We start from the raw sequence: 24,517 nt of genomic DNA, 5'->3' as shown, positions 1-24,517 counted from the left end.
AGCTATCCAGAGAATCTAGCTTCAGGCTGCTAAGTGTTCTTCTGTGGGCCCAGAGATCTGCAAAGGCCTTTGAAACCTGGGAAAATACAGAGGTGGGGGGAACCAACCAAACCTTCTTTGAGAGAAGGGAAGAAGAGAAATCAGTGTTATGGTGAACATCATTGGCCAAGAGCTTCTTACCCAGGGCAAGACTCACGTGGGGACATCCTGAGCTGGGAAATGTGACTAAAAAGATGCCAGAGCAGCTTTCCTGAGGGATGCAGACTGATGTGTCTGAAAGTTCCCTGGTGGGGAGAGGAGGTGGAAACACAAACATAAAATGAATAATGTAGAATTACAGGAGAAATAAGTGCCTGGTCATTTAGCAGTTATTCAGATTTATTCTCATGACCAAGAACACCCTATACCCTGTGTAGGTGGAACAACCTCTTAAAGACATTGTCAGCCAAGGGAAAAGTTCCACCAAGGAATTCCATTCACTATCATTGTGCCTGTCATTCATTAATCCCATTCTCTTCATATGAAGACACATTAATTTTCTCTTTCGCTTTCAATGCCATAAAGCCAAAAATCTTCTGCTATCAGCAGTATTGTGCTGTGGGTGAAAAATGTTTTTAACAAGTCACTTGTTAGGTTGGGTTCTTTTAATTTTTATTACAGGTCTAGAAATAAAATCTGCAACAGCTGCATTCACCTGCATGGACAAATGCTCTCTACTGTCTTCCAAAATCCCACAACTATAACTTACATTTTTAGTACTTTATTTTTTTCAACTTCTGTCATAGAAGTTTGCTTAAATGTCCCATTTCAAGAGCCACTTTGGGCATTTTAAATCTTGATATTTCTTCATTGTCAACAGATTTCCAAGTCTGCAGAAGAAGGTTTATAGTCATTCTTCATCTATGACTGAAAATGACAAATAAAAATTTCCATGTCCTCACGCTTTGCATAATTTCACTATCTCTTCAAAGTACAATACTGCTCTCACTACTCTCTTACTCTCAATCTTGGGGTCCAGGTCAGTTCATTATCTAAGTGCAGTCTTAGCCTGTGTCTATTACTTCCTTCAAGTCATGAACAGTGAATTCAAATAGAATTTTGCTTCTTGGCAGCCCACTCTGAATGTACACAAAGGTTACATAATAAAAGATCCTCATTTATAACTATTATTCTTGATGACACTATTTTCATTAAAAAACATTTAGTTTAGTGTTTATACACAAAAAGAGGAAATTCCTTAAAATAACAATGAGGATGAAATATTGAAAATGCAATAAATAAATCCTCCTTCAGAGTCATATTCCTTACTCATTCATCACACTGAGTAGGTTTTACACTGTTGGTGCTTTGACAAAGCTCAGATCACAAAATGGCATTAGTTTGAAATTTGTAAAACATTTAGAAGAAAAGAGGAAAGTGAGAGATTTGCTGTCTTTTGATGACCTCAGACCAAGCTTACATATCTCATATATAGTTTTATATAATAATCATCCACCTCAGCACAAGGAGAGGGAAAAACTCTCTCCTGAGCATCAGTGGCAAAGTATTATCTTTAGAACCATCTGGCTACAACCTTCAAATCAATTCAAAGCTGACCTTGAACATGTGAATCCATAATGACCCCTCATTCCTCTACCACTGTGATCCCAAACAGAGCAGAAATTGTGTGAGCTGCTTTATATACAGGTGAACAAAGAGAGTGCTCCAGTTCTTCTTTGTCACTGAACCCAATGAGATCCATTTGCTCCTATGTTCAGATTCTGCATTTAAATTAAGCACTGCATGCCAAAATGTGCATGTCCTGCTTGGCTCAGGGGAACATCTCTCACTTGAACACATGCTCAGCATAAACTTGTCTCTAACTCCTGCACAAGCTGGAATCCTAAACTTTCTTCTAGGGCAAGATATTGTTCAGTCATGGCAAAACAGAGTTTTCAGACAAGAATAGTTATGGCACTGAATAAAAAAATAAATAAATTTCAATAATATGAAAATAAATAACTTTAAGTCATATGAAACACATTTATCATTATTCTGGAAGTTCATATTTAGGGTTTACTAAACCTCTGAACTCTTTAGGTAGCACATGTATCTAGTACATTTGTTATAGTGGAATCCAACTATATAACAAATCCAAAAACATCCTACACTCTTTAAAAATATAAAATTCTACCACAAGTGTTGATACACTTCTGGGATGACCCAGCAGCAATTCTGAGGAAAGTAGATAATTTTATCAAATAAAGAGAAAAGCTTCCTGAATTTAAATTAGAGGAAGGGCTCGTGCACAAACTGTGAGTTGATTTACCCCTAAATCTGGCCAGAGTAGTCAGCAATTCCTACAATTTTACCAACAGTGTTGCTCCAGCTAATCTCATTTTTAGGGACACTGTTCTGATTTACATCACACTTTAGTTATGATAAACACCTAAAGATATAAACAAAAGTTTGCCTGGATGAAGAAAGTAATAAAAGCTGCAGGAAGATGCAGGCAAGCATGTTAATATCTTCATAACCAAGTCTGCAGATTTTGTAAAAGATGCTCTGGATCAATTTGTGGGCATGGTTTGCAACTGTAGTTAAGAAAGTAGTTTGTCTTATGCTGAAAGGTATTTCAAAATGAAAGAACTCGACTTCTGGGGGAAAATACAAAGCAATGTATAGGTAGCACAGCAACTCAGTACCTCTGCAAGTTCTCTTCCTTTTTATTCAAACTTCTTTCGCTAAAACATTTCAGAAGAGGAAACAATACTTTAGGAAAAATCAACAAAATTCTGCTACATGGTCTGAATATCATTTGTTAAAATAGCAACTGCAGGATGGGAGTTCTGGGACATGCCAACAAACATCAGATTAAACCTTTATGATATTATTGTAAAAAGCAATATTAACATCACCATGGATCAGCTACAAAAGAAGTTCAGTTCAGTGTGGCAGAAAATGCGTATTAAACACAATTCTAAATTAACATTAAACAGGAAATATTAAACAGGAAAGTAATTGAAACTCACAAATGCTTTCTTTCCTTAAAGGAACAACTCAGAAGAAAGCTTTGCCCTTGAAACTTTGGGTTTTTTTAACAGTCAGCAGAAATCTGTGTGGGAGACTCTTTGATTTGCAATTTACTTATTTTTAATAAAATCATATCCTTCTTGAAAAAAAAAATATTACAGAGAAACATCAAAATCATCATTTTAAGAATTAAAAATCTGCTTTCACTGAAATGCTTGGTTTTGATCTGTACTGATGCCTCCACTTTAAGATAAATACAAAGGAGAAAAAGGAGATAATAGGAATAATTATGGCTTCTATCCAAGACAAGTTTTTTGGCTGCCTTACTCTGCAGGTCTTTTCAAGACACATTGTTTTTCTGTTGAATGCATTAGGAACTTACAGAACTTTATTCTCTCAAATAGTCACTAATCCTCATCCTTCCAGGAGTTAGTGATTAAAAATTACTCTGCAGCTGCACTTTGGAAAGGCTCCTCTGTTACCAGTGCTGTGACCCTTCTCACAAACACACCAGTTTTGATTTTGGTTTCATGGTTTGGATTGAGGAACATTTTGCCATTTTATATCTCATGAATTGAACTCATAAAGAATTGTGATGAGTAAAATACACAGTGAAAAATTCAGTTATTGAATCTTTCTGCTTATTTCCATCACACTTCATTGTAGTTTTGCCCAGAGAATGATAAAATTGTGTAAAATAATGGTTTGCTCTGTTTGGCTTGGGCTGGCTCAATTTCACTTCTGCTTTTTTATTACAAAGTTATTCGGAACTCCTAAATTAATCTACAATTTGAGCAAGAGACCTTTCCCCTTTCGTTCACACTGAGTAATGATTATTTTATATCTCATAAAGTGATCCTGTATATGAATGTGGCACCTCTGACTTTGCCATGACTAAAATCAAAATATTTCTGAATATTGAACGACTGACGTCAAAGTGGGTTTAACACAGCTTGCAGCCTCATGATTTGGAGAGATGCTCACCAGGGAAATCAAGTCAGCTACTATTTCCCCACTGTGTAATTCAGAGCCCTGAGAAGAGAAGCTCCAACTCAGATTTGTCCTCTAAGGAATCCTTTCCTTCGTGCTCCGGGTCTCCAGTGACTGCAGCAGGAATTTAGGGAGATTAGCTTTGGTAAATTAAACTGGCCTTTATGAATACTTTCCTTCCCCTGAGAGAAAATATTGCCCAAACTATCATTTCTGTTAGTGTTAAGAACAGCTAAAAAAGGGCATTCTAAAGTATCTGAAGTGAAGGAAAATTTTTAATAAAAAACAAATTTTCTCTGTTTCTTCATTCTCTGAGTACTTAGAATATTTTCCCAATGCACAATTTTGGTCAGGATGGAAATAACTGTACATTGTACATAGGAATAGGGAGCAAAATAAACCTGTCACCATGTTTTAATTCATTTACAGACAGAGGGGCTTGAGCCAGTAGGGTGGTTTGCCATCAGGTTTTCACTTGCTGTGAGATGAGCCCTCATGCTTCCAGCTGGGTTTCGTTCATCGCTGTGGAGTCCCTGGGGTCAGATATTGTGTATGTCCTGTGGGGCAGAGAGGGAACAATGCTCATTTTGCTCACACCAAGCTGGAAATTAAGTTCCTACATCTGGGAAGTGATTCTTCCAGATCATTTTGTTCACTGCACAGGCCTAGAGAAGCCAGCCTGCATTCAGCTTGAGGCATTGGGTGAGATCTCCTTCAAATGTTAAACACAAATCCAGCTACCAAAAATCCACTGAAGGTTACTTTGAATTTGTGTCCCATTTGACTAAAACCACAGGAGGGATTTTGGCAAACTACAAATTCAACATCTCAGACATTTACAGCACATATAAACTCTGTATGTTCTGCAGATGAAATGAATCTCAGTGCAAGATTATGGAACTATCTGCTACGAGAAGCTGTGGAAGTTCATGATTGACTCACTGAACAACAGCAAAAATGCTGGGATTGGTAAGGGAATAATATGAATAATAAAATGGTCCTTTATGCTTCAATCGAGGCACTTATGTTTTAGGTCTTTGAAGCAAATTACTGCAATTCTATTGTTTCACACTCACTTATGTGAGGTGTTTGTGACAGGCTACACTGTCAGATTAACATCCATCATTGTCTCATTCAGCCACAAATTAAGGTACTTGTCTGCCATAATACAGAACTATACTCCAAGAGCATAATTAGTGTTTTCAGGAATTCCACAGGTGTGCAGCACAAATTTTGCCTGAAGGTTGCAAATAAATAAAAAAAAAAGATACATTCTTATGAGACAATTACACTTTGATTTGTCTGGTTTGAGGTGGGTTTTCTTGGTATGAATGGTAAGTGCTGGGTGGTTGGGGAACTATTGTCTCTGCCTGCTGATCCTGTGCTGATTTATGCTGAAAGGCATAGCATTAACAGGTTGATTACAGAAGGAATTAACACAATTCTCTTCCATTTGTTTCACTGGCAATAGAGGTCAACAACACCTTCTGGAGGAACTTCATATGATGATGTGAAAGAAAAGAATTAGGAAGACAGGATTGACCCAAAACCCATTAAAACCAATGGGACTTTTTTTCCAAACTGTATCAATGGTGTTGCAGCTGGATCTAAAAATAAGGACTGTCCTCCTGCTTCTCCTTACTCACCTACAGTCACTTTACAGATTCTCATGTCAAGAAAAATCCCAAATCAAAACCAAGCAATAAGATTCAATGAGCTGTGATTCTTGGTAGATCTTACTTCGGTACTTTTTGGAACAACATGTTCTTAAAGGTATCCTACTCCCCAAAGAAGAAATTACCTTGATTTCTTCAAAGAGCTCTTGGCTTTCAGCCCTCCTGACCGGCAGCAGGCAAACTTGCAGTCAATGACCTGGTAAATGATGGGGTTGTACATGGCTGCTGACTTTGCAAGCAGTGTTGGGATCACTGAGAACGGGATGGGGACCGAGTCCGGCCGTCCAAAGGCTGACCAGACCGAGACCACGGCGTAAGGGATCCAGGCAATGAGGAACCCTGCGCAGATCAACATTGCCACCTTGTGAGAGCAGAAAAGAGACAGTGGGCATTATCCTGAAGAGTCAGACACCAGCAGAGCAGCACAGAGCCAGGCAGAATACAACGGAATTGTGTTCCACTGAATGGAAAAGGAAAATGATGACTTGCTTTTTCATATAAATTTACAATATGAACAAAATCTGCCTCTTTTTCTCCTGCCTGTGTTTCTTTTGCCCGACACAGAGCAGTTAATAAGTCTGCTATCAGACCTTAAAAATGCAGTGAAGTCTGACTAAATATGAGGAAACTAAAAGAGATTTCAGAAAATAATAATAGCTCGATATTGAATTCAAATTATTTAAGGAGAGAATTCCTTTTGAAACACAGAATATCCTTTTTAGCATAGTATACTGATAATAGCAGAGCCCAAAGATCTTTTTGTAAAAAGGATCTTTTGAAAACTAAGAATTTAACTGAGAGTAAGAATGCTAGTAAAATGTCTAGATTTATTTCTCCTAACCCATATCTTGGATTTGTACTCCATTAGAATGAGTAGCTACTTTAAAAAGCAAATTTATGTTAAATATTTTAGTTTTGATAAATGAGTTCCTGGTAGATTAGTAGTTGACCTCCATATAATGGGAGAAAATGTAACCACAAGAAAGTTTAGTATAAATACCAAAACAAAACTGTTTGGGGCCAAAATCTGTGATTTGTATACTTTACCTGAACCAGCCTGTCTGCACTCGGTCACAGCCTGATATCACTTCAAATGATGCCATGCCTCATACATCCTGAAAAACATCTGCCTTTATACTGCTGCCATTGACAGATCACTGCTCCATCCACACTGGTAGCAGCACACGTGCACCCATTTGGAATAAGGCAATTAGCAGGATTAGATTACCAAAGAAATTCACCAGGAAGCACAAGGGGTTTGGACATTGCATAACCTTTCCTGTAGCCTGTTCTTTTTGTTGCCTCTTTCTTTTTGTTGTCACTGAAAGAACAGTGCAGGTGAGCCCAGGATCTCAAACACAGCCTGTTCATTATAAATTGTGCTGTGGGGTCAAATGGGTTATAAGGGACACTAATTTTCCATATTTATATTTATCTCAACATTATGTTCTCCAGTGTATATCCAAGAAAGGAGGGAAAATTACTGGTGTCGTGACTCAGATCACATTGAAGTTTTACATGATTCTTCCAATATAACAAAAAAAAAAAAATCTGCAGCCTCAAATCAAAAGTTTCCGTTGACCTTCAAAGGAAATTTGCTGAATAACCACAAAAGATGTTACAATTTGAAACATGCTTTTGAAAGGCAAGTGCAGTTGTACCAGCTGTACTGGCAGCACTGGCTGTGCAGGTACATAGCTGAGATTTTCAGATATGTTTAGACATAATGTCCCTTATTGATGTATGTTATATAACTCTCAGTTCAACTCACAAATATTGTAATAAAATTTGATCAGCCAAGCAAAGCTTGCTGCTTGTTTCACTCTTGGCATGGCTTACAGAGGTTGGTGACTCTTTTACAGCTAAGGAATCTGATTTTGTTCAATACAAGCCTTTCTTTTGAGAGATTTCCAGGCACAATAACCAGTATCAAGGATCATAGTTGTCACCACTGCAGAAAATAGATTCATTCAGAAAAGGAAAACAGGATTTGATCTGAGATGGAAAATTAATTTTAGCACTTCAGCATATTTATCAGCACTTCATGGCTGAGCCTAACTGGTAAATTATTTGCATAAAAACAATTGCAGTGTCACAGGACCAATTTTGGTTTATATCTTCATTAACAGAGTAACGTAAACTGTCTGAAAGTTTTATTTCCATACTTCAATAATCTGCTCTCTGTTTTCTGTTATAATTCCTATGAACATCACACATTAAATTACCCTTTACATCTGTTTCTGAAAGCAAAGGGTGTTTTATGGGGAGCAGGGCCACAGGGAGATGATATGACTTGTAAAGTCATAAGGGAAAGCTGTGGCAGAGCTTCAGGGTGAATCATCATCTCAGTGACCCAAGTGCCCTAATCACAGAATTATGTCTCCACTCCTGTTTTTTTCCCCATCTTGACAGCAACAGGGGAGAAAGCTACAAAAGCCACCTTCAGAGCATCATGTCATTGTCTCCAAATCTGCTTCTATGATCCAACACAGCAAACTGAGGAAAATGTTCCTACCTACCTTGGTCAGCTTCATTTCAAGAATGTGGCTGTTCTGAATCCTGGTATCGTAGTGAGCGACTTCTTTGGTGGATGATTTGACTTTTAAGATTATTTTCACATAGGAAAACACAATCACCGCAGTTGGGAACAGGAGGCAGAAGAAAAGGATGCTCAGAACAAAAGCCTGTCCAGCCACTGAAGCTTGTGCCAGCCACCAGTCCAGAGTGCAGGAGGTCCCAAAGGGCTCGGGGGCGTAGCTCCCCACCCCAGCAAAAGGAACTGTAGCCCAGAACGTAGCATAGGCCCAGATTATTGCCAGGCAGATAAATGCATGGTGCCTCTTCAGCCAGGTACCTGGAAGAAAATTCAAGAGTTACAAGTTGATGTCCAGGTGTGTTTGGCATGATGGAATGTATCATGTCACGTGGAAGTGCTCAAGGCCAGGCTGGATGTGGCTCTGAGCAATCTGGTCTAGCTGGAAGCCATCCCTGTGGGGCCTTTGGAACTGGATGGTCTTTGAAACCATTCTATGATTCTGTGAAATGTGAGTTTGCTTGACTGTTTGACAACAACTCTGTGGTGTTCATCTTGGCTCTTTGAAGGTGTCCATAGTGACCCTGAGCTCACGTTGTGCCTCATGAAGACATAGGCACACTCACATGGAAGGCTCCACCTATCCTTATTTCATATATTTGCTTTAATTTGTGATGAATTACAACTGAGAAGAGTCCAAACTAAAGAAATCCAAACAACCAGCTCAGCAACAGTTGCAGGAATTTGTCCAGTAATTTCAATTCTTTAATGTAATTTCAATTTTTTAATGTAACTTATGTTTTTTCCTATTATTTCTCTCCTATGTTACCTGACTAAAGCTTAAACTCAGTGACTGAAAAACAAGGCTTTACAGTGAAAATAAGATATCTAAGATTTAATTTTACTTTTTCATTCTTTTCCAGTACAGAAAACCACCATACATGTCCTGTCAGAAGTATCTGTAATTCATGTTTTCATGTATCTTTGCTCCTTTTTTTTTAATTAAATGCAAACAGAATTCCTGGAGAACATTGTCTCCCTGCTTATCTTTTATACAGCTCTAATCCTTCTGGAAAAACTTCCAGATTACAGAGTTTTCATCATCATCTACCTGTTCAACCTACCAGAAAGGACTAACAAATTTAAATCTTTAACTTTTGCAGAAACTTAGAATATGGTGATATAATACCTTGGACAACATCTTGGAACCCCCAACTCATTTGCAGCCTCTGACTCACAGGGGAGTGAGTCAGAAATAATTTTCACTCATTTCACTCTAACATTAAGGAGATTTCGTCAGGGTTTCAGAGTGACTTGAAACAAAACCCAAAGAAAGAAACACCTGTAATTTTCATATGTCCAGCATCCCTTCCCAGCTGATTTTACATGTCCAGGTCACTGGAAGGAAAATGAACATTGCCTGACAAATGATGTATTCATGTGTGGTGGCTGAGAGACAGAAAGCTGGTTTGTTGTGCTCAGGGGTGGACAAACAAAGCAGCAATATCATAAGTATTAAAAGATAAACAGTTTTTAACTAGACTAAGGATGATAAGCATGTTTGTTTAGTGCTCTCCATCTTCTATGGACCACCACGATCAGAACATGTGAGAATAAAGGTTTTGAAACATTTTCTGTCCTGTGAACTAAGATGTCATGTTAAACACCACAGCTGGTGGCATGAATACAGTCAGCCATTAAATATTCACTTCAGCTCACCAGTTCTGTGAAAAATTGTCTGTGATTTGGGTGACCACTGAATTATTTTGAGAAGGCTTCTATGGAAAGAATTGAAATCCTGCTTAATATTATTGGTATCTAAAACTCAGTGAAGGAGACCTCTGTACTCCCATGGGCACAACAGGGTCTGTGATAGGACATCTTGGCACGGCACCACAGCTTTTATCTGCTCACACAGACTGGCTTACTTACACTTCCTAGCTGCAAATATTCCTTACAGCTTAACATGATCAATATTTTATGTCATTATAAAGAAATCTGTTGTGTCCTTCAAGTCACATGGACAAGCTGTTTATTACTTGTAAAGTCACCTTGAGCATTCCCTGTATTTGGATGGGAATTTAGTCCCTCAGAGTTCAAGAACATCTCTTCTAAACTGTGACAATATCATTTGACTGGAAAGAATGAAGCATAAAATACATCATACTCCAGAGGTACAAGATATTGATGGATATGGTGGTAACACCTTACACTGCTAAATTCATTTCATCCTCTCAGGTTCCATTTCCATATTTGAGAGACTATTTCACATTATGACTTATTGCCCTTCCAAATCTCTCAGGTGTTTTAAATAGCTTGCCACACACTGCAGAGGAATTTAGGCATCTAATAAGGAATATTTTTATGTGTTGGTCCATAAGACCCTGCAATATGTGCAGTACTTACTTCTATTAATGTTAATGGGCCTTGATAGACATAAAATGATTTATCTATGAGGGGTTACAAAAACTCATGGCTTAAGCAGACAGCACAGGGACAACAGCAAAAGTGTTATGTCTAATAAAATTAATTTAACTGGGATTTCCTGGATCATGCAAACATGTTTCTCTCCTCTGTGTACTCCCCTCTATATTTAAGAAAAGTATTCTGATGAGCTTAATTATTATGTCAGTGTAGTGAGCTATAGCACTTAATAGAGCTTTTCTACACTCACAGATAATACAGTTATCTATATATAGATACATATTTGTCTTACCATAGGACAAGTGGCAGATTTTCAGGTACCTGTCCAGGCTGACAGCTGTCATGGTGATGAGGCTCCCACAGCCAAAGAAGAAGCCAGCCCAGCCATACCAGCGGCAGCCTATCCACCCAAACATCCAGCGGTGGGAAAAGAAGGAGATGATGCTGAAGGGTTTGCCTACAACTTCAAAAGGAGAAGAGAATGGCAGACCACTGATAAAATCCATCCTTGAGAAAACCTCCTTGTATCAGAAAAGCAAACCCTATCCCTTGCAAAAAACTTATAACCTTAAAAATGCTCTGCAACATGGAGAAAGGGCTTCAGGCACAGACTTTAAGCTGGAGGGTAAATTTAGATGGGATATTAGGAAGAAAATCTTTACTGTGAGGGTGGTGTCACTGTCATGGGCTGCCCAGAGAAGCTGTGGATATCCCATCTCTGCAAGTGTCCAAGGCCAGGTGGGATGGGGCTTGGAGCAACCTGGTACACTGGAAGGTGTCCCTGCCCACGGCAGGGGGTTGGAACAAGATGGTCTAAAGACGGTAAAGTCCTTCAAGCCAGAGCATTCTGTGATTCCACGGCTTGTGAGCGCTCCACACACAGAACTGAGCCCAAGACAGCTGTAGCTAGATCCCATGGCACCCATCATGTGCTAGCATAAGCCAAGCCTGCAGAAGGGCTGGAAACAGGTGCTTTACTATAAACCACAGGAACCAGAGGTAAACCACCACTCTGGAACTAATCATGGGCAGGTTCTTCTCACCATGAAACCTTCAGAGGATGTGTTAAATCCACATGCCAGTACCTAAACAGGATGGGTGATCATGAGTCAGAGCTTGAAACATGCACAGACCTACATCATCTACATCCCTGTAGCCAACTGGGTGTCTTCAAGCACAAGGTAAAGAAATTTGTCTTCAAAAAGGACTTTTTCAAACCTGTCAAGGCCCAGCAGTAGGATACACAGTGAGGTAAAGTGTTAGGTGGGAAGGAAAGATATGGACTGAAGCTGCAGAAGTGGTTTCAGCTCCTCTCCACATCACACATTTCTCTGGTGCCTCCTAGCAAGTCACTGCACACAGATATCAAAACATTCTAAGCTTCCCCAAAGAGATGGGAAATGAGTAATTATTTTTCAGGCTTTCTCTTAGTGGCATTTTAGCTCATTCCTCCCCAGGTAAAAGTGAGTGCTGAATTATGGAAGAAGTGAAGTTTGGCCAAATGGTATTCCACTCTCACCTTAAAGCAGGTTTACATTTTCCATATCCTTTGTAAGTATTGTGACAAAGAGAAAGTTTAAAAATTGTAATTATCTAGTTGGAAATCTCCTCTTTCTCCTAATTATTACCTTTTTCTTGGTCTAAATTTAGGCAAAGAAAAAAAATCAACTTTAATAGAACAGAAAACTCAAAAATTTATAATCTAGGGACATCTGTTTTCCAAACATTTCAGTTTTACTTACCAGCCTGATCTTAAAATCTTCCAGGCCTGTACATGCCAACTGCAACATTCAAACAACATTAAATATTGAACTCCACATTCCTGTGACTGTGTTCCTTCCTGCACAGGAGTAGCCAGAGCACCTCAAGGACTTGAAAACATCTCAGCTTCCCTGGGCTGGTTTCCCTGGCTGAACTACAGTGTTTGTAATGTTACAGAAGCTCAGTGAATTGGTTTATGAAGAGGGCAAAAATTTTCTTGCAAACTGCATTTCCCACAAGGTAACCTATTCATAGAAACCAAGACAAAAATCTCTATTTTCTTGAAGTAATATGTGGGAAAATATTTTTCCTAAAAACATTCCATTTCACACTGAACTGATGTAAAACCATGCATTCTTTTTTCATTCTTAACAGAAAATTAAAGTATTTCCTCCAAAACCGAATCTTGCAGAAAATTACCTTTGCTCCATCTTCTATGCCAAAAGCATCGGGACTTAAAACCCTCCAAAATCAGATGCATTTTTAAAAAGGTATTTTTGGGTTACTTCCCTTCAGCCTAAGCCTGTAAGTGAAGTTCTGCCTGGAGCTGCAGGATGTTCTCAGATCAATGCATGATGTGCTTTTCTCCAAGCAGAATAAATGCACTTTTGATTTTTCAAGCAAAAGCTGACCTCGAGGATTAAGGTTTCAAGAAAAAAATTAAATATGACAAGGTCTAGGTTATGTGCTAACAATCAAGTCAGCAACTTTGGGCATATAAGTGACTGATAGATTTAAAGGCTGGCACATTTCTATGCACAAAATCAAATTTCTCTTCAGCTGCAGGACTCAAAGCAGCCCAGAGCACGGTGTCAGTGCAAAACGAGCCTGATGCAGGTTTGAGCAAGGGGCTGGTGCCACCCTGTGGAAATCTGCAGGAGGCAGAACTCTTCAAAATGTTGTTAAGACAAGTGTCTGAAATATGAAGACTTTGTGGAAAAAAATCCTATCTTCAGTTTGTCCAGCAGACAGAACCCATTACATTTCTCAGCCTAGCACCTTCTATTAATTAAAAAATTAAAAAATAGAGAACTCAGAAAATCAAGCATGGCTCTGGCAATCACTATTCTTAATTCCAAAATGTAAATCCCAGATATCTTGAACTCCCCATGGAAGAAATCAAGGTGGTGCACTGGTGACAGACCTGAACAGAAACATTGGCAGCCCTCACACTGGGGTCCCAAACAAGCTGTACTTTGAATAATTGGGACACACCGTTTTTATTGTTAGGAGATTCCTGTTTAAATTCATTGAATCATAGAATCACAGAATCACAGAATATTTTGGATTGGAAGAGATCTTAAAGACCATCTCATCCCAACCCCCCTGCCATGGGCAGGGACACCTTCCACTATCCCAGGCTGCTCCAAGCCCATCCAGCCTGGCCTTGGACATTTGCAGGGATGGGGCTTCTCTGGGCAACATTCAGAATATAAAGCTGGGGAAATTCTCCTGAAACACTTTCTCATTGGAGTGACTAATATGAGCCTCATAATACAGATTCTTAAAACAGCAAGGAAATGGGAATATCACAGAGGAGGGAAAAGCCACTCTGGGGTTTTTCCTCAACTTCTAAGTGTTGAGAGATGGAAGTAGTATGTCCATGACAGAAATGCCAAAGAGATCACTGGGATTTCTTTGTGTGGTAGCAGTAATATTCATACCAACATCTCTCTTCTACTGAATTATTTCCTTCAGAAGTCCATGTTTACTGACCAAAATCACTGGAATCTACAGGGATGAGCAGATCTTTGGTCTTGTTCTGTGAGAGCTCAAACAAGCATCAGCCTGGGGAGGCTGGGAGCCATCATTTTATATTTTTCACTGATATTTTTGGCATTTAGATGAGGGCAAAAGCATCTGGCAGAGACAAGGGTAGGAAAAGGCTGCACTGGAGCAGAGGGCAGAGGTCCCACTGTATACAACACATGGGGGACAGATGCCCCTGCAAGCATGAGAATGTAATTCCATTTATATGGCACTGGGGAGATCCCATGGTCAGCTGGGTCCTGTTATCCCTGCCATCCAAAATATCCTTTTCTAAAGGACATCCAGCCCTTTTTCTGTATTTACCCATGAGCAGCTGAATTTGTCTCATGTCAAAAGCCAAAACAACCATCTCTGCAACTCTGGATAAACCTCTCCAAAGCTCCCTCCTCCAATGCCAGGACATCCAGACTGTGAGGTGAAATAAAAAATCCTCCCAGTTGGCTCATACTCTACAGATTGACACAAACACTTACTTTTGCTGATCCAGAGACAAAGGAGGATGGCCATTAGCTTTGATGGGCTGATGGCCACTGGCATTTTCCAATTATTTGGCAAAATGTGTATTTTTGAGGCATTTGGATCCTTTCTATTTCACCCTATGGCAAGAAAAAATAATTTTCTGCACCTGTAATCTGAGCTATTTTGTGGTTATAGCCAGGGTGCACATGGAAGCTGCCTGTGGACACCTGCCCAGTGCTGGGGTGGACAGGAGCTCTGCCTGTTTGATAAAATCAACCCTAATTTTTCCTCTGTACTGTTCATTTCTTCCCACCAAGCTGTTCAGGAATGTTGTTTTCCATCCTCTTCTATTATTTATGTGCAAATAATAGAGTAGAAATATTGGCAGCAAAAGGCATTTGGTGCTCCCATGACTTCCAGAGGAATGTCTCTTGCTGCTGCCAGGCAGAATGGTGAGATAGTAAAAAGGAGGGAAAATAAAAACATTAAATTACCTGAAATGCCCAGATCACACACTGCTAAATTAACAGTCATTATCTCAGCAGGTCTCAGCTTCTTTTTTCGCTTTGAGGACATAAAAATAACATACCCATTCCCCAGAGTTGAAAGGATCCCTGTAATAATGGAAAACAGAATAACATTAAAACTAGAATCATCTTCAAAGCCAGCAATACTCCATTTTCCTTATGAAATTCCCTGATACTTGCAGCCTGAACCTGTGGTCCCTAAGCCTGCGTATTTTACTCTGAAACCTGATCCCCTCATGTCATTGTGCAGCTCCCAGAGACCTCGAGTGCAGGCACATCCCTCCCACAGCAAATGTTGTTTTCCCCTCTGCAGTAGGGCATTGCTTCCACCACCTGAGCCTGCACAGCCATCGATGGAAATCTCACAACAGAAACCCCAGAATCCTTCTGCTCTGGCCAGCCCAGCTCTCACTCAAACATTTATACAGCCACAAGAACGAAATTCAGCTCTCTGTAATCACAGGAACCAGAACCTGAGCAATTTCAACTTTATTAAATACTCTAATCAGACGTTGAAGAACAAATTTACAGTTTAATTTGAATTAATATATTAATATCAAGTCCTAAATCTTACATTTTTAAAATTTATTTCTATCATAGGAAAGAAAAATTACAAACTAAATCTGATTAATCTGATTTTAACTTCCAGGTGGAATTCAGTGCATGGGATCCTTCTCATATTGGCTGACATATTTTTTCCCATATCATCACCCAAAGACCTGCAGGTACCAGCACTGCAAGTGGTTCATTGCCATGGAATTCATCATACCAGTACAGAAAATTGCGGGGTTTCCAGCTCCCTTAAAGAAAATGTGCCTTCACTAATTCATGTTTTAAAGAGTTTAAGGTCAGAGTGAGATTTTTGCTGTGGAAACACAGCACAACACAGATCATCCCTCTCTTGGAGCAAGAAGGTGAAAAACCCAAAGGGACCATGGGCTATTGAGCCTCACACCAGAAGAGGGGAGACACATAAGGAGGAGGGAAATGCAGAAGAAAAGAGTGAAGAGCAAAGAGTGCCTGTGCTGCCCTTGCCTCCCAAAGGAGACCTACAACAGCACTGAGGGAAACGCTGGAGTTCAGCCCAGGGAATGGTGGGGAGGGGTGTTTTCAATAAGTATTTTAGGTTTAAAGGGTGAAGAAGGGTGATCTCCATAAGAATTTTAGGTTTGACACCTTTGTTTCTCACTACTTAAATCAGTAATTAAACATTAAGCTTTGGGGGTTGGAACCACGTGATGAGAGTTGGAATGAGATGATCTTTAAGGTCCATCCAACCCAAACCATTCTGTGATTCCATGATTCTGAATTTATTCTTTTCAAGGAGTCTGTTTGACCACTGCAGTAACTGGGAGTGGATCTTCCTGTCTTTATCCCCACCTTGTCTTCATCCCCACTGCTTTTTCTCTGTTGGAATTTGAAATAAAAACCTCTCTGAGTCCCTGAGAGAGAGAAAAGTATTAAAATATATTAAACCACATAGACATGAAATGAGTATAGGTTTTAGTTTTAAGTAAGTAAAAATATAATTTAAGTGCCTTAAGAGGCTGTGTTAGATCGGGAAAAGCCCTAAGGCCTAGTTTAAAGTTCAGAAATTATACCTTTCACAGATTCAACTTAGTCCTAGACACAATGAAAACACGGGAAGAATATAGCTTACATTTCTAGATAGAGCAGATAGAACTATATACATAAACAGATAATGCTCCATACATAGGCTTTAGGTAAGGACTGACACTGCTAATTAGACTGCTAATAAGGACTGACTTTAAATTAGAATTAAGCTTAGACTGGTGTAGAAAGAATGTTTTAGAGTCATGTTTTTAGCTGATTGGATGATTTACTAATTTAATCCCCTGTATTGTCCCTGTGTACACATGCACACACAAAGAGGAACAGCAGCAGCACCATCATCATCCTCACCCAGAGAAGTAGAACAACTGCAGCTGCTTCTGGGGCCTGGATCAAGGAAACTGCTGGGAAGCTGCTGCTCAGAATTGGGGACTTTATGCCAAAAGCTTTTAGCACAGACTTTAACTCTCTGAACTCTTTGCCTTCGAGATTGATACATTCATACGATAAACATCTTTATAGCAACCAACAATGTCTCCTTAAAGACCAGCAGACCCCCGTGAACAACTCGACATTTCTCTGCCTCTTTCCTCCCTGTCCCGCTCTGAGGGCTGTCCTGAGTGCTTGGCTCCCTGCTGAGGCCAACTCATCACACTGCTCCAAAAAAAGTCATAAACTGTTGTAGTTGATAGTTTGAAATGTATCTTTTCCCATCTTTTAGTTGTGATTTCCTCCCCAGCTTCTCTTTCTCCTAATTGTTTACCTGGAGTCAAGTTACCATGGTTACTGAAGTTTCTCTCCTCAGCCCCACGGCGAGAGGCCGGATCGAGTAAAGAGAGGACCCTGCTGGCATTTCCAGCTGCTTGAAGTTTCTTTAGCCCAGGAGACCTTTCTTTCCAGCACGGAAGTTTGTAACTTTGTTTTTCCTGTCCCAGAATGCCTCTGAGCTATGGAAGCTGGGAGGGCATGCTTACCTTCCCTTCCCTTTCTTTCCCCCTTTTGTTGCCAGCAAACCAAGCCCCCACTTTCTCCCCCTCTGCCCCTCTGTGGAGAATCCTCCTACACCTTTGTGGGCATTTGAAGAAGTTGGTGTCTGTTATTTCTTATCTTGGTGTGTGTAACCTTGATTTGTAGAAAGTTTGTAAGATGTACTAACTGAGAAAAATAATTGGTTCTCTCTCCGATGTTCCCTCCCTCCGAGAAACCCTGTTAAAAGAGACCCCCCAGACCCCAAATCGTTTGTCTCTCGTCCTTTGGATTCCCCTTCACAGAAATAAACTGTGGGATGCAAACCAGAGAGAGAGAGTCCCCCCCTGATTTCTTTACTTGCTCTATAGACTTGGATTCTTGAAGAAAATCAGTGAACCCCACAAACATATGCTGGCTCGAAACTCGAGTGAAGAGAAACCTCATCACTGAGCTGGCCAGGCCACTCTCGAGAAGTTTGAGTCAATAAACAACCCAGCTCCCCTCTGTTGATCACCATCAAATCACCCTTTGTGCTGCCTTGCACACGGGGCTCTGCTGGGGCAATCTCTGTTTCCAGAAGGCCCCAGAACCCTCCAGCCTCCCAGCAAAACTTTCTTCTCCAAATCTTGTACCTTTCAATACCCTGTAATTTTCATCTGGGTCTTCTGGCAGGTCAGACCTCAGAAAATGAAGTTCAGTAATTAAATGGGAATTTAATTATTCAGTGATTAATTTGGTAATTCAGTAATAAATAATCCCGTATTTAAATGGGTATTTTATTATTTACACTGGCCCATCGATGGCAGGATTCCCTTGCAAGGGTGTCCTGTCCTCACAAAATCAAGAAACGCAACCTGGGAATATCCATGAGACAGAGAGAGAAATGGCTCCCAGAAGCTAAAACCAAATTATTTATCAAGAAATATGAGTGACTGAGAAATCAAAAGTTCACCAAATTCAGGAGAAAAATAGTTTGATTTTGAATTTTTCTGTATTAAATGCAACACTTACTGGAAAGTTTTTATTTTTATATTGACAGTATTATTTTCTATATTATTTTACAAAATAAACGGAAGGACAGAAGCTGGCTTATTATTGATCTTAGGTTTTCTCATCAAATTTGATTTACCCTTGGTGAATTAAATTTTAAGAACAACCTACTTTTGTGGCTCTGTAAATTTAATCAGAATTATAAGCAGATAGAGGTATTCATATGAATAATTTTCTTCCTTGCAGCTGAATGAATGAATCTCAGTGCTGCGAGCATTTTTCATATATTTTAATCCTTTTTTCTCTTAATGGCATTTTCCTCTCCAGTGATATTTAGGATAACTAGAGTGCCAGCATCCAGTTTGAAATACCTTTTGAAAGCATTTGACATTTTCCTGAATCTTTTTCAACTGACTGGCAGTCTAGAGAGACATCTCTATCAGCCAGGTAACTCTGAAGTTGCCAAGTTGCTCTGAAACCACTGCTCATTATTAATGTCAATGTTTCAGAGAGCTCCAGCCCACTGACCTCCTAATCCCATAGCTGGAAGGAGTTCTTTGATAATTTGTGATGCCTTTTGTCTATGCCTGCATCTGAAAATTGCATATCTGAATGTTTTTTTAACTCCTTGGTGATCAAAACTTTATAACCTCCTGAGATGAGGCATTTCTCCTGTTGTGAAATGACTTTCCCAGCGGTCAGCTGAAGCCCAGCTGGAGCAGGTTCCCTGCTCTGGTAGGTTAAAAACAGGGGGAAAAGACTTTTCAGATATAAAAAAGAGGCTCTTTTCCAGGAGAACTGTCCATGGCACCCTGGCACTATTACATATATACAAACAAAGAGCCAAGGGTGTGATAACTAAAAAAGTGACACCTGCAGAGACAGAGCCAGTCTGAGGCACGCAGCCTGTAGCGAGAGGGAAAACTGTTCACAAGTAGCCAGCTGGAGAAATAAACTTCCACTTCTCCAACCTAACAGCAGTGCTAAACCATCAGAAAAAATAAAATTTAAAAAAAAATAAAAAAAGTTCAGGATTTTGTTTTCAATTAAGCTGTTTCGTAACAGGCTGAGGAAGTGTGCACAACAGTGTGTAAATCAATAGTGACTTGCCAAGGGGTTTCAGAGCAGCTGACAGCCAGCTCAGTGGTTTGTCACCCTACCCACCTGTTAATCAATCAAGGCAGAGATGAAAATGCTGGTGGGGGAAGTGACAAAGACAAAATAATTGGATTCTTATAACCATGTGCTTAGTCTGATTTTTTTTTTTCCTAGACAATTAGAAAGCTACATGTGTAACTACTCAGGACAAAGGATCATATACTCACAGAGAGTTTATCAGACTAGTCAAGACTCCTGGTATTCTTCAAAGAGAAAAAACAATTATTTTTTTGTATTTCAGATTGCAATACTTGAGTTGTACAACCACTCTAACCCTAAAAGCTCTGCTGAGTTTCCTGATAAGATCCAGCCTTGTTCACTCACTGTTCAGCTTCTTCCCCTTTTTGAAAGGAATTTTAAACCCACTTGCACCTCACACAGCTCAAGTGCAAAAAGATGCACAAAAGCACGCCTGCCTTCCCACCTCCTGCTTCCCTGTCCCTGCTGTCAGGATGTCCCCACAGGCCATCCTCAGGAGGGGTCACAACTTCTTGGAAGGAACCTGCAAAGGAGTAGGCAATGCAGTCCAGTGGAAAAATGTGACAGGTTTAGTCTGAATTCCAAGTCACAATAAAAAAAAAACATACTTGGAATCATAAAATCACTTAGGTTGGAAAAGACCTCCAAGATGATCAAGTCCAACTTTTGACTGACCACCACCATGGCCACCAAACCATACCACGAAATGCCACCTCCACTCATTTTCTGAACACTTCCAGGGCTAAAGGTTTCACTATTCCCTGGGTACCCCATTCCTGTGCTCAACCATTCTTCCACTGAAGAATTTTTCTCCTAAAATCCTTATTCTATAGATCCAAGGAATATGCAAACACAGCATTTATATGGAAATGGGAAGACCATAATTGTCTCTAATGAAAGCCACTAGTGAAGTTTGCTATGCACACAAGGGCAAAGCAATTAACCAAGTAAAATGTAATGCAAAACACACACTTTAAAAATTAAGTTAATTTAGATTTAAATGTGGGATATGATGTGTACAGATACATACACATACAGCAGAGCTGTGGCTTGAACTACCCTGGCCCACACCACTGGATACAATGAATTCACAAGCTCAATGTCAAAATGATTGTGAGACCTTTTAAAATTAAAATTTCATTTTCTTCACATTGCTCACAAAAGTCTGTGCCTTTATGGATGGCTTTTGGCTTTTCACTGGAAATTTTTAATTCTTGTTCCTTGCCTTAATTTGATTATGCCTGCATTTTTCAAGATGTTTCACATCTGACACGTAATTTTTGGAACAGGATAAATCTACACTAAACACAGTGAAAATAACAAGGCAACACGGTGTCTACTGTGAGGATTCATCCATCAGACATATTTCCTGGGATCAAAGCTAAGTTTACTTAACCAAGTGAAAAAAGACCCAAAGTGGGGGTTATTTTGTATAGTTCAGTGAAGACATCTGTGTGCAGAGCAACAGAAAAAATATATGTGTGAAAAGTGATGATTCCTACAAAACAGTGTAGGAATACCAAGAACAGTACTGAGATACAGCTCCACCTGTCACCTCTGCTGCTCTGAATTATTTTTTCAATAAAGACTCAAGCAGAAGAGAAATAAGAAATAAACAGAAACATAAATAGAAGGGAAATAATGATAAAAATTCTGATACCTCTACTATGGAAAAGTTTACAATGCTTAGATCAGTCAGAGGAAAAGCAGTAGGACAGAGGAGGAGGTGAGGAATGCAAAGTAGTGAATGAGAAACACAAAAGTGGGACTGACTGACAGATCTTGGTATTTTGTGGACAACTCATTGAACAAGACAATGAATCAAAACTGAAATAAATGTCAAGGAATCACTGTACACTCTGTATTCAGCCTTGTGTTCAACATCTGACACCTGGAGCCCAGGTTTTTTGTAGAACAGTTCTGTCCTCAAAATCAGATTTAGTGAGAAAATAGCTGCTGGGCTGTGAGAAACTGTGTAAACTAAGACCATAAAGCATAAAGGAACTTAAAATACATGAAGAAGAACGGAACAGAATGGACTGGAATGGACTGGAATGGACTAGAATAGAATAGAATAGAATAGAATAGAATAGAATAGAATAGAATAGAATAGAATAGAATAGAATATGGAATATCCTGAGTTGAAAAAGACCTACATGGATCATCAAAATCCAGCTCCTGACCCTGCAAAGGACCATTCCAAGAATCCCATCATGTGCCTGAGAGCTTTTCCCAAACACTTCTTGAACTCTGTCAGGCTTGGTGCTCTGACCACTGCCCTGAGAAGCTGTTCCGTGCCCAGAAACCCTCTGGGTGAAGAATTTTTTTCCTGATATCCAACCCAAACCTGCCCTGACTCAGCTTCATGCCATTCCCTCAGGTGTTGAGGTAAATATGGATGCAAAAAGACATAATTCTGTCCTCCTGCATAAAGTAAAGAAGGAAAATTGTCGAAAATAAGGCCCAGTTTATCCCTAAAAGAAACAGAGACCAGAATTTTCCTGCTGAATGATAACTCCTTGGCATGTGAATACTTTAAAGAGAAATCAGTCCCAGCTATCATGGGTGTGCACTAAGCAATAGATAATTGTATTTATTCTGCTTGCAAAGTCACTTTGAACCTTGTAAAGGAGTCCAACACAAAAAAGGATGGGGAGGGTGCTAGGCAGAAAATATTGCTCAAAATGATGTGTAACAGAGGACAGATGATGCCAGGAGCTGAGCAAGGGTCACATGAACTCATCTGAGGGAGTTCCCTGCTGTGTAGGCTCATGAGAGAGGCTGTGAAAACAGGCCATAAACCCCACAATGCATTGTGAGGGAAACCCTACTCTGCCCAGGGACAAATTAAAGTACAGAGCAGCAATCAATCAGTTATTAAAAACAATGAGTATTTCTTCACTTTTTGCTGGAACATCTACTGCTAGTCACTTTTGGCTACCTGAAGCAGTATTAGCTGTTGACATTAACTGCTGACATCATATTTCTAACACATTAACTCTCCTCCCTCTTAGATTTTTCTTTCTAGTATGAAAAAATGTGTAATTACACATCTGATGAACAGAAGTTTCTGCCTCCTTTCTGAGACCTGCAAAAATGCAGCAGCACAGTCATATTTCAAAGACCAATTGTAAAATCATTACCAATTATTGTCAAATAAAAGCCAGCTATGATGTCCGCTTCTCTAGAGAGCTTTGATGCAAAAGGGTCTTCCTTTTGGAGATAATGTGGGATGTATTCTTCCTGGGAAGAATTGTTGTGATCTGATGCCATCCCACTCATGTCCAGTTAAGTGCCTGAAAAACAAAAGAACAGAGTTTGCAATAGATCACACCTGCTGTTAGAAAATGTGAAGATATTTTTGTTTCATACACAGGATCCATATTCCCATCTTCAGTTCTGCTCTGACACTTCCCAGGGCACTTCAGGATACCATTCAAACTTGCATAAAGCGTCGTGCCATGATTCAGGTCATGACTTACTTTATCCAAGACCATTATTTACATGGGAACACAACAGGAAAAAGGCATCAAACTATTGGAGAGTGCCCAGAGGAGGCCACGAGGATGGTGCAGGGGGTGGGGGAAAGCCTTTGAGGAGCAGGTGAGGTGATGTGGTCTGTTCTGCCTTGAGGAGACTGAGGGGAGACCTCACTGGGGTCTGTAGTGACAGGACTGGAGGAAAGCTGGAGCTGAGTCTGTGCTCCTTGTCTTTGTCTATACACACGGTTCTCACAATGCCAAGAAACTGGGAATTACCTGCAAGACAGTCTCAGCAATTTCTTTGTACCCTGAGGGGCACCATGTCTGCAGATGGCAGCTCTGCAAATTTTGCAGATAAGTGAAAAATTACATCCATAAATTCTCCTTAGAGTTCCTTAGCTGTTGTGTTCCAATGCAAATAACTTGTCATGGCCACAGTCATAACAATTGGCCATTGGAATTGTGAAGCAGCAGGAGAATTAAATAGTAGAGTCATCTAGCAAGGCTTGTTGGGTTTCCTTTCCATTTATTTTTGTGTGGAAATGGGTTATTGAGGTCAAACCTGCTAATATAAGTAAAGGAAACCCTGGTAGGGAAAAATGGGAATTTGGCAAACACCCATGAAAATCATCCCTCCAGGACAATTGAAGAAGTAAACTGAGGAACTCCTGCATAAGACAAAAACATTTCTGCCATGTTTGTAACCACCCAGCCAGGAGCTTTTTAGGGCATTCAGACACCCCAATTCCTCTTGCTGGTGCTTGCTGGGGCAGGAATGGCACTCATGAACTCAGCACTTGACTCAGGGCTTCCATAACTTTTGCTGTGGGACCTGGGACAAGCTGTGATGCTCTAAATTTTTCCCCTCAAAAGTCCAACTTGGGGGGAGACTAAATAAGAAACAAAAATTATTTCTTAATTTTACCCATTTGCTCTCTCTTCTGCATCTTGAAGACCTTGTCAATAACAGACCTGTGTGGCCAGGTACACCCATGTTCACATGAAGCCCTCACAACCCCCTCCCCACTGTACTTCTAGCTTTGGAAAAAAGAAAAAAGAAAGATTTTACTAAAAGCAATTGAGCCATGAAGGCACACTGTTACTCTAGACATGAGAGAGAACAAAAAAGCATGTGGCTCTAAGCAGCATTAACTATTTAAAGCTCACCAGCCTTATTGTTTTTTTTATATTTGGGGTTTTTTTATTAAAAAAAAA

At 39.8% G+C, this 24,517-nt stretch overlaps 1 protein-coding gene across 1 annotated transcript; it reads right to left on the bottom strand.

Moving 5' to 3' along the window:
* Positions 1 to 4,495: 4,495 nt before the first annotated feature.
* Positions 4,496 to 23,117, bottom strand: LOC131577832 (opsin-5-like). The gene is made up of 6 exons (XM_058835993.1): positions 22,964 to 23,117; positions 15,120 to 15,239; positions 10,928 to 11,098; positions 8,198 to 8,532; positions 5,804 to 6,039; positions 4,496 to 4,559 (listed from the first exon to the last, which is right to left on the bottom strand). Exons 1-6 carry the CDS (start codon positions 23,100 to 23,102, stop codon positions 4,496 to 4,498), a joined length of 1,065 nt encoding a protein of 354 aa, XP_058691976.1. The 5' UTR covers positions 23,103 to 23,117.
* Positions 23,118 to 24,517: the final 1,400 nt, after the last annotated feature.

This window comes from Poecile atricapillus, chromosome 3 (assembly GCF_030490865.1).
Source record: "Poecile atricapillus isolate bPoeAtr1 chromosome 3, bPoeAtr1.hap1, whole genome shotgun sequence".
NCBI lineage: Eukaryota > Metazoa > Chordata > Aves > Passeriformes > Paridae > Poecile > Poecile atricapillus.
Note: the sequence above shows the minus strand (reverse complement) of the source record. Positions and strands in the feature narration are given on the sequence as shown.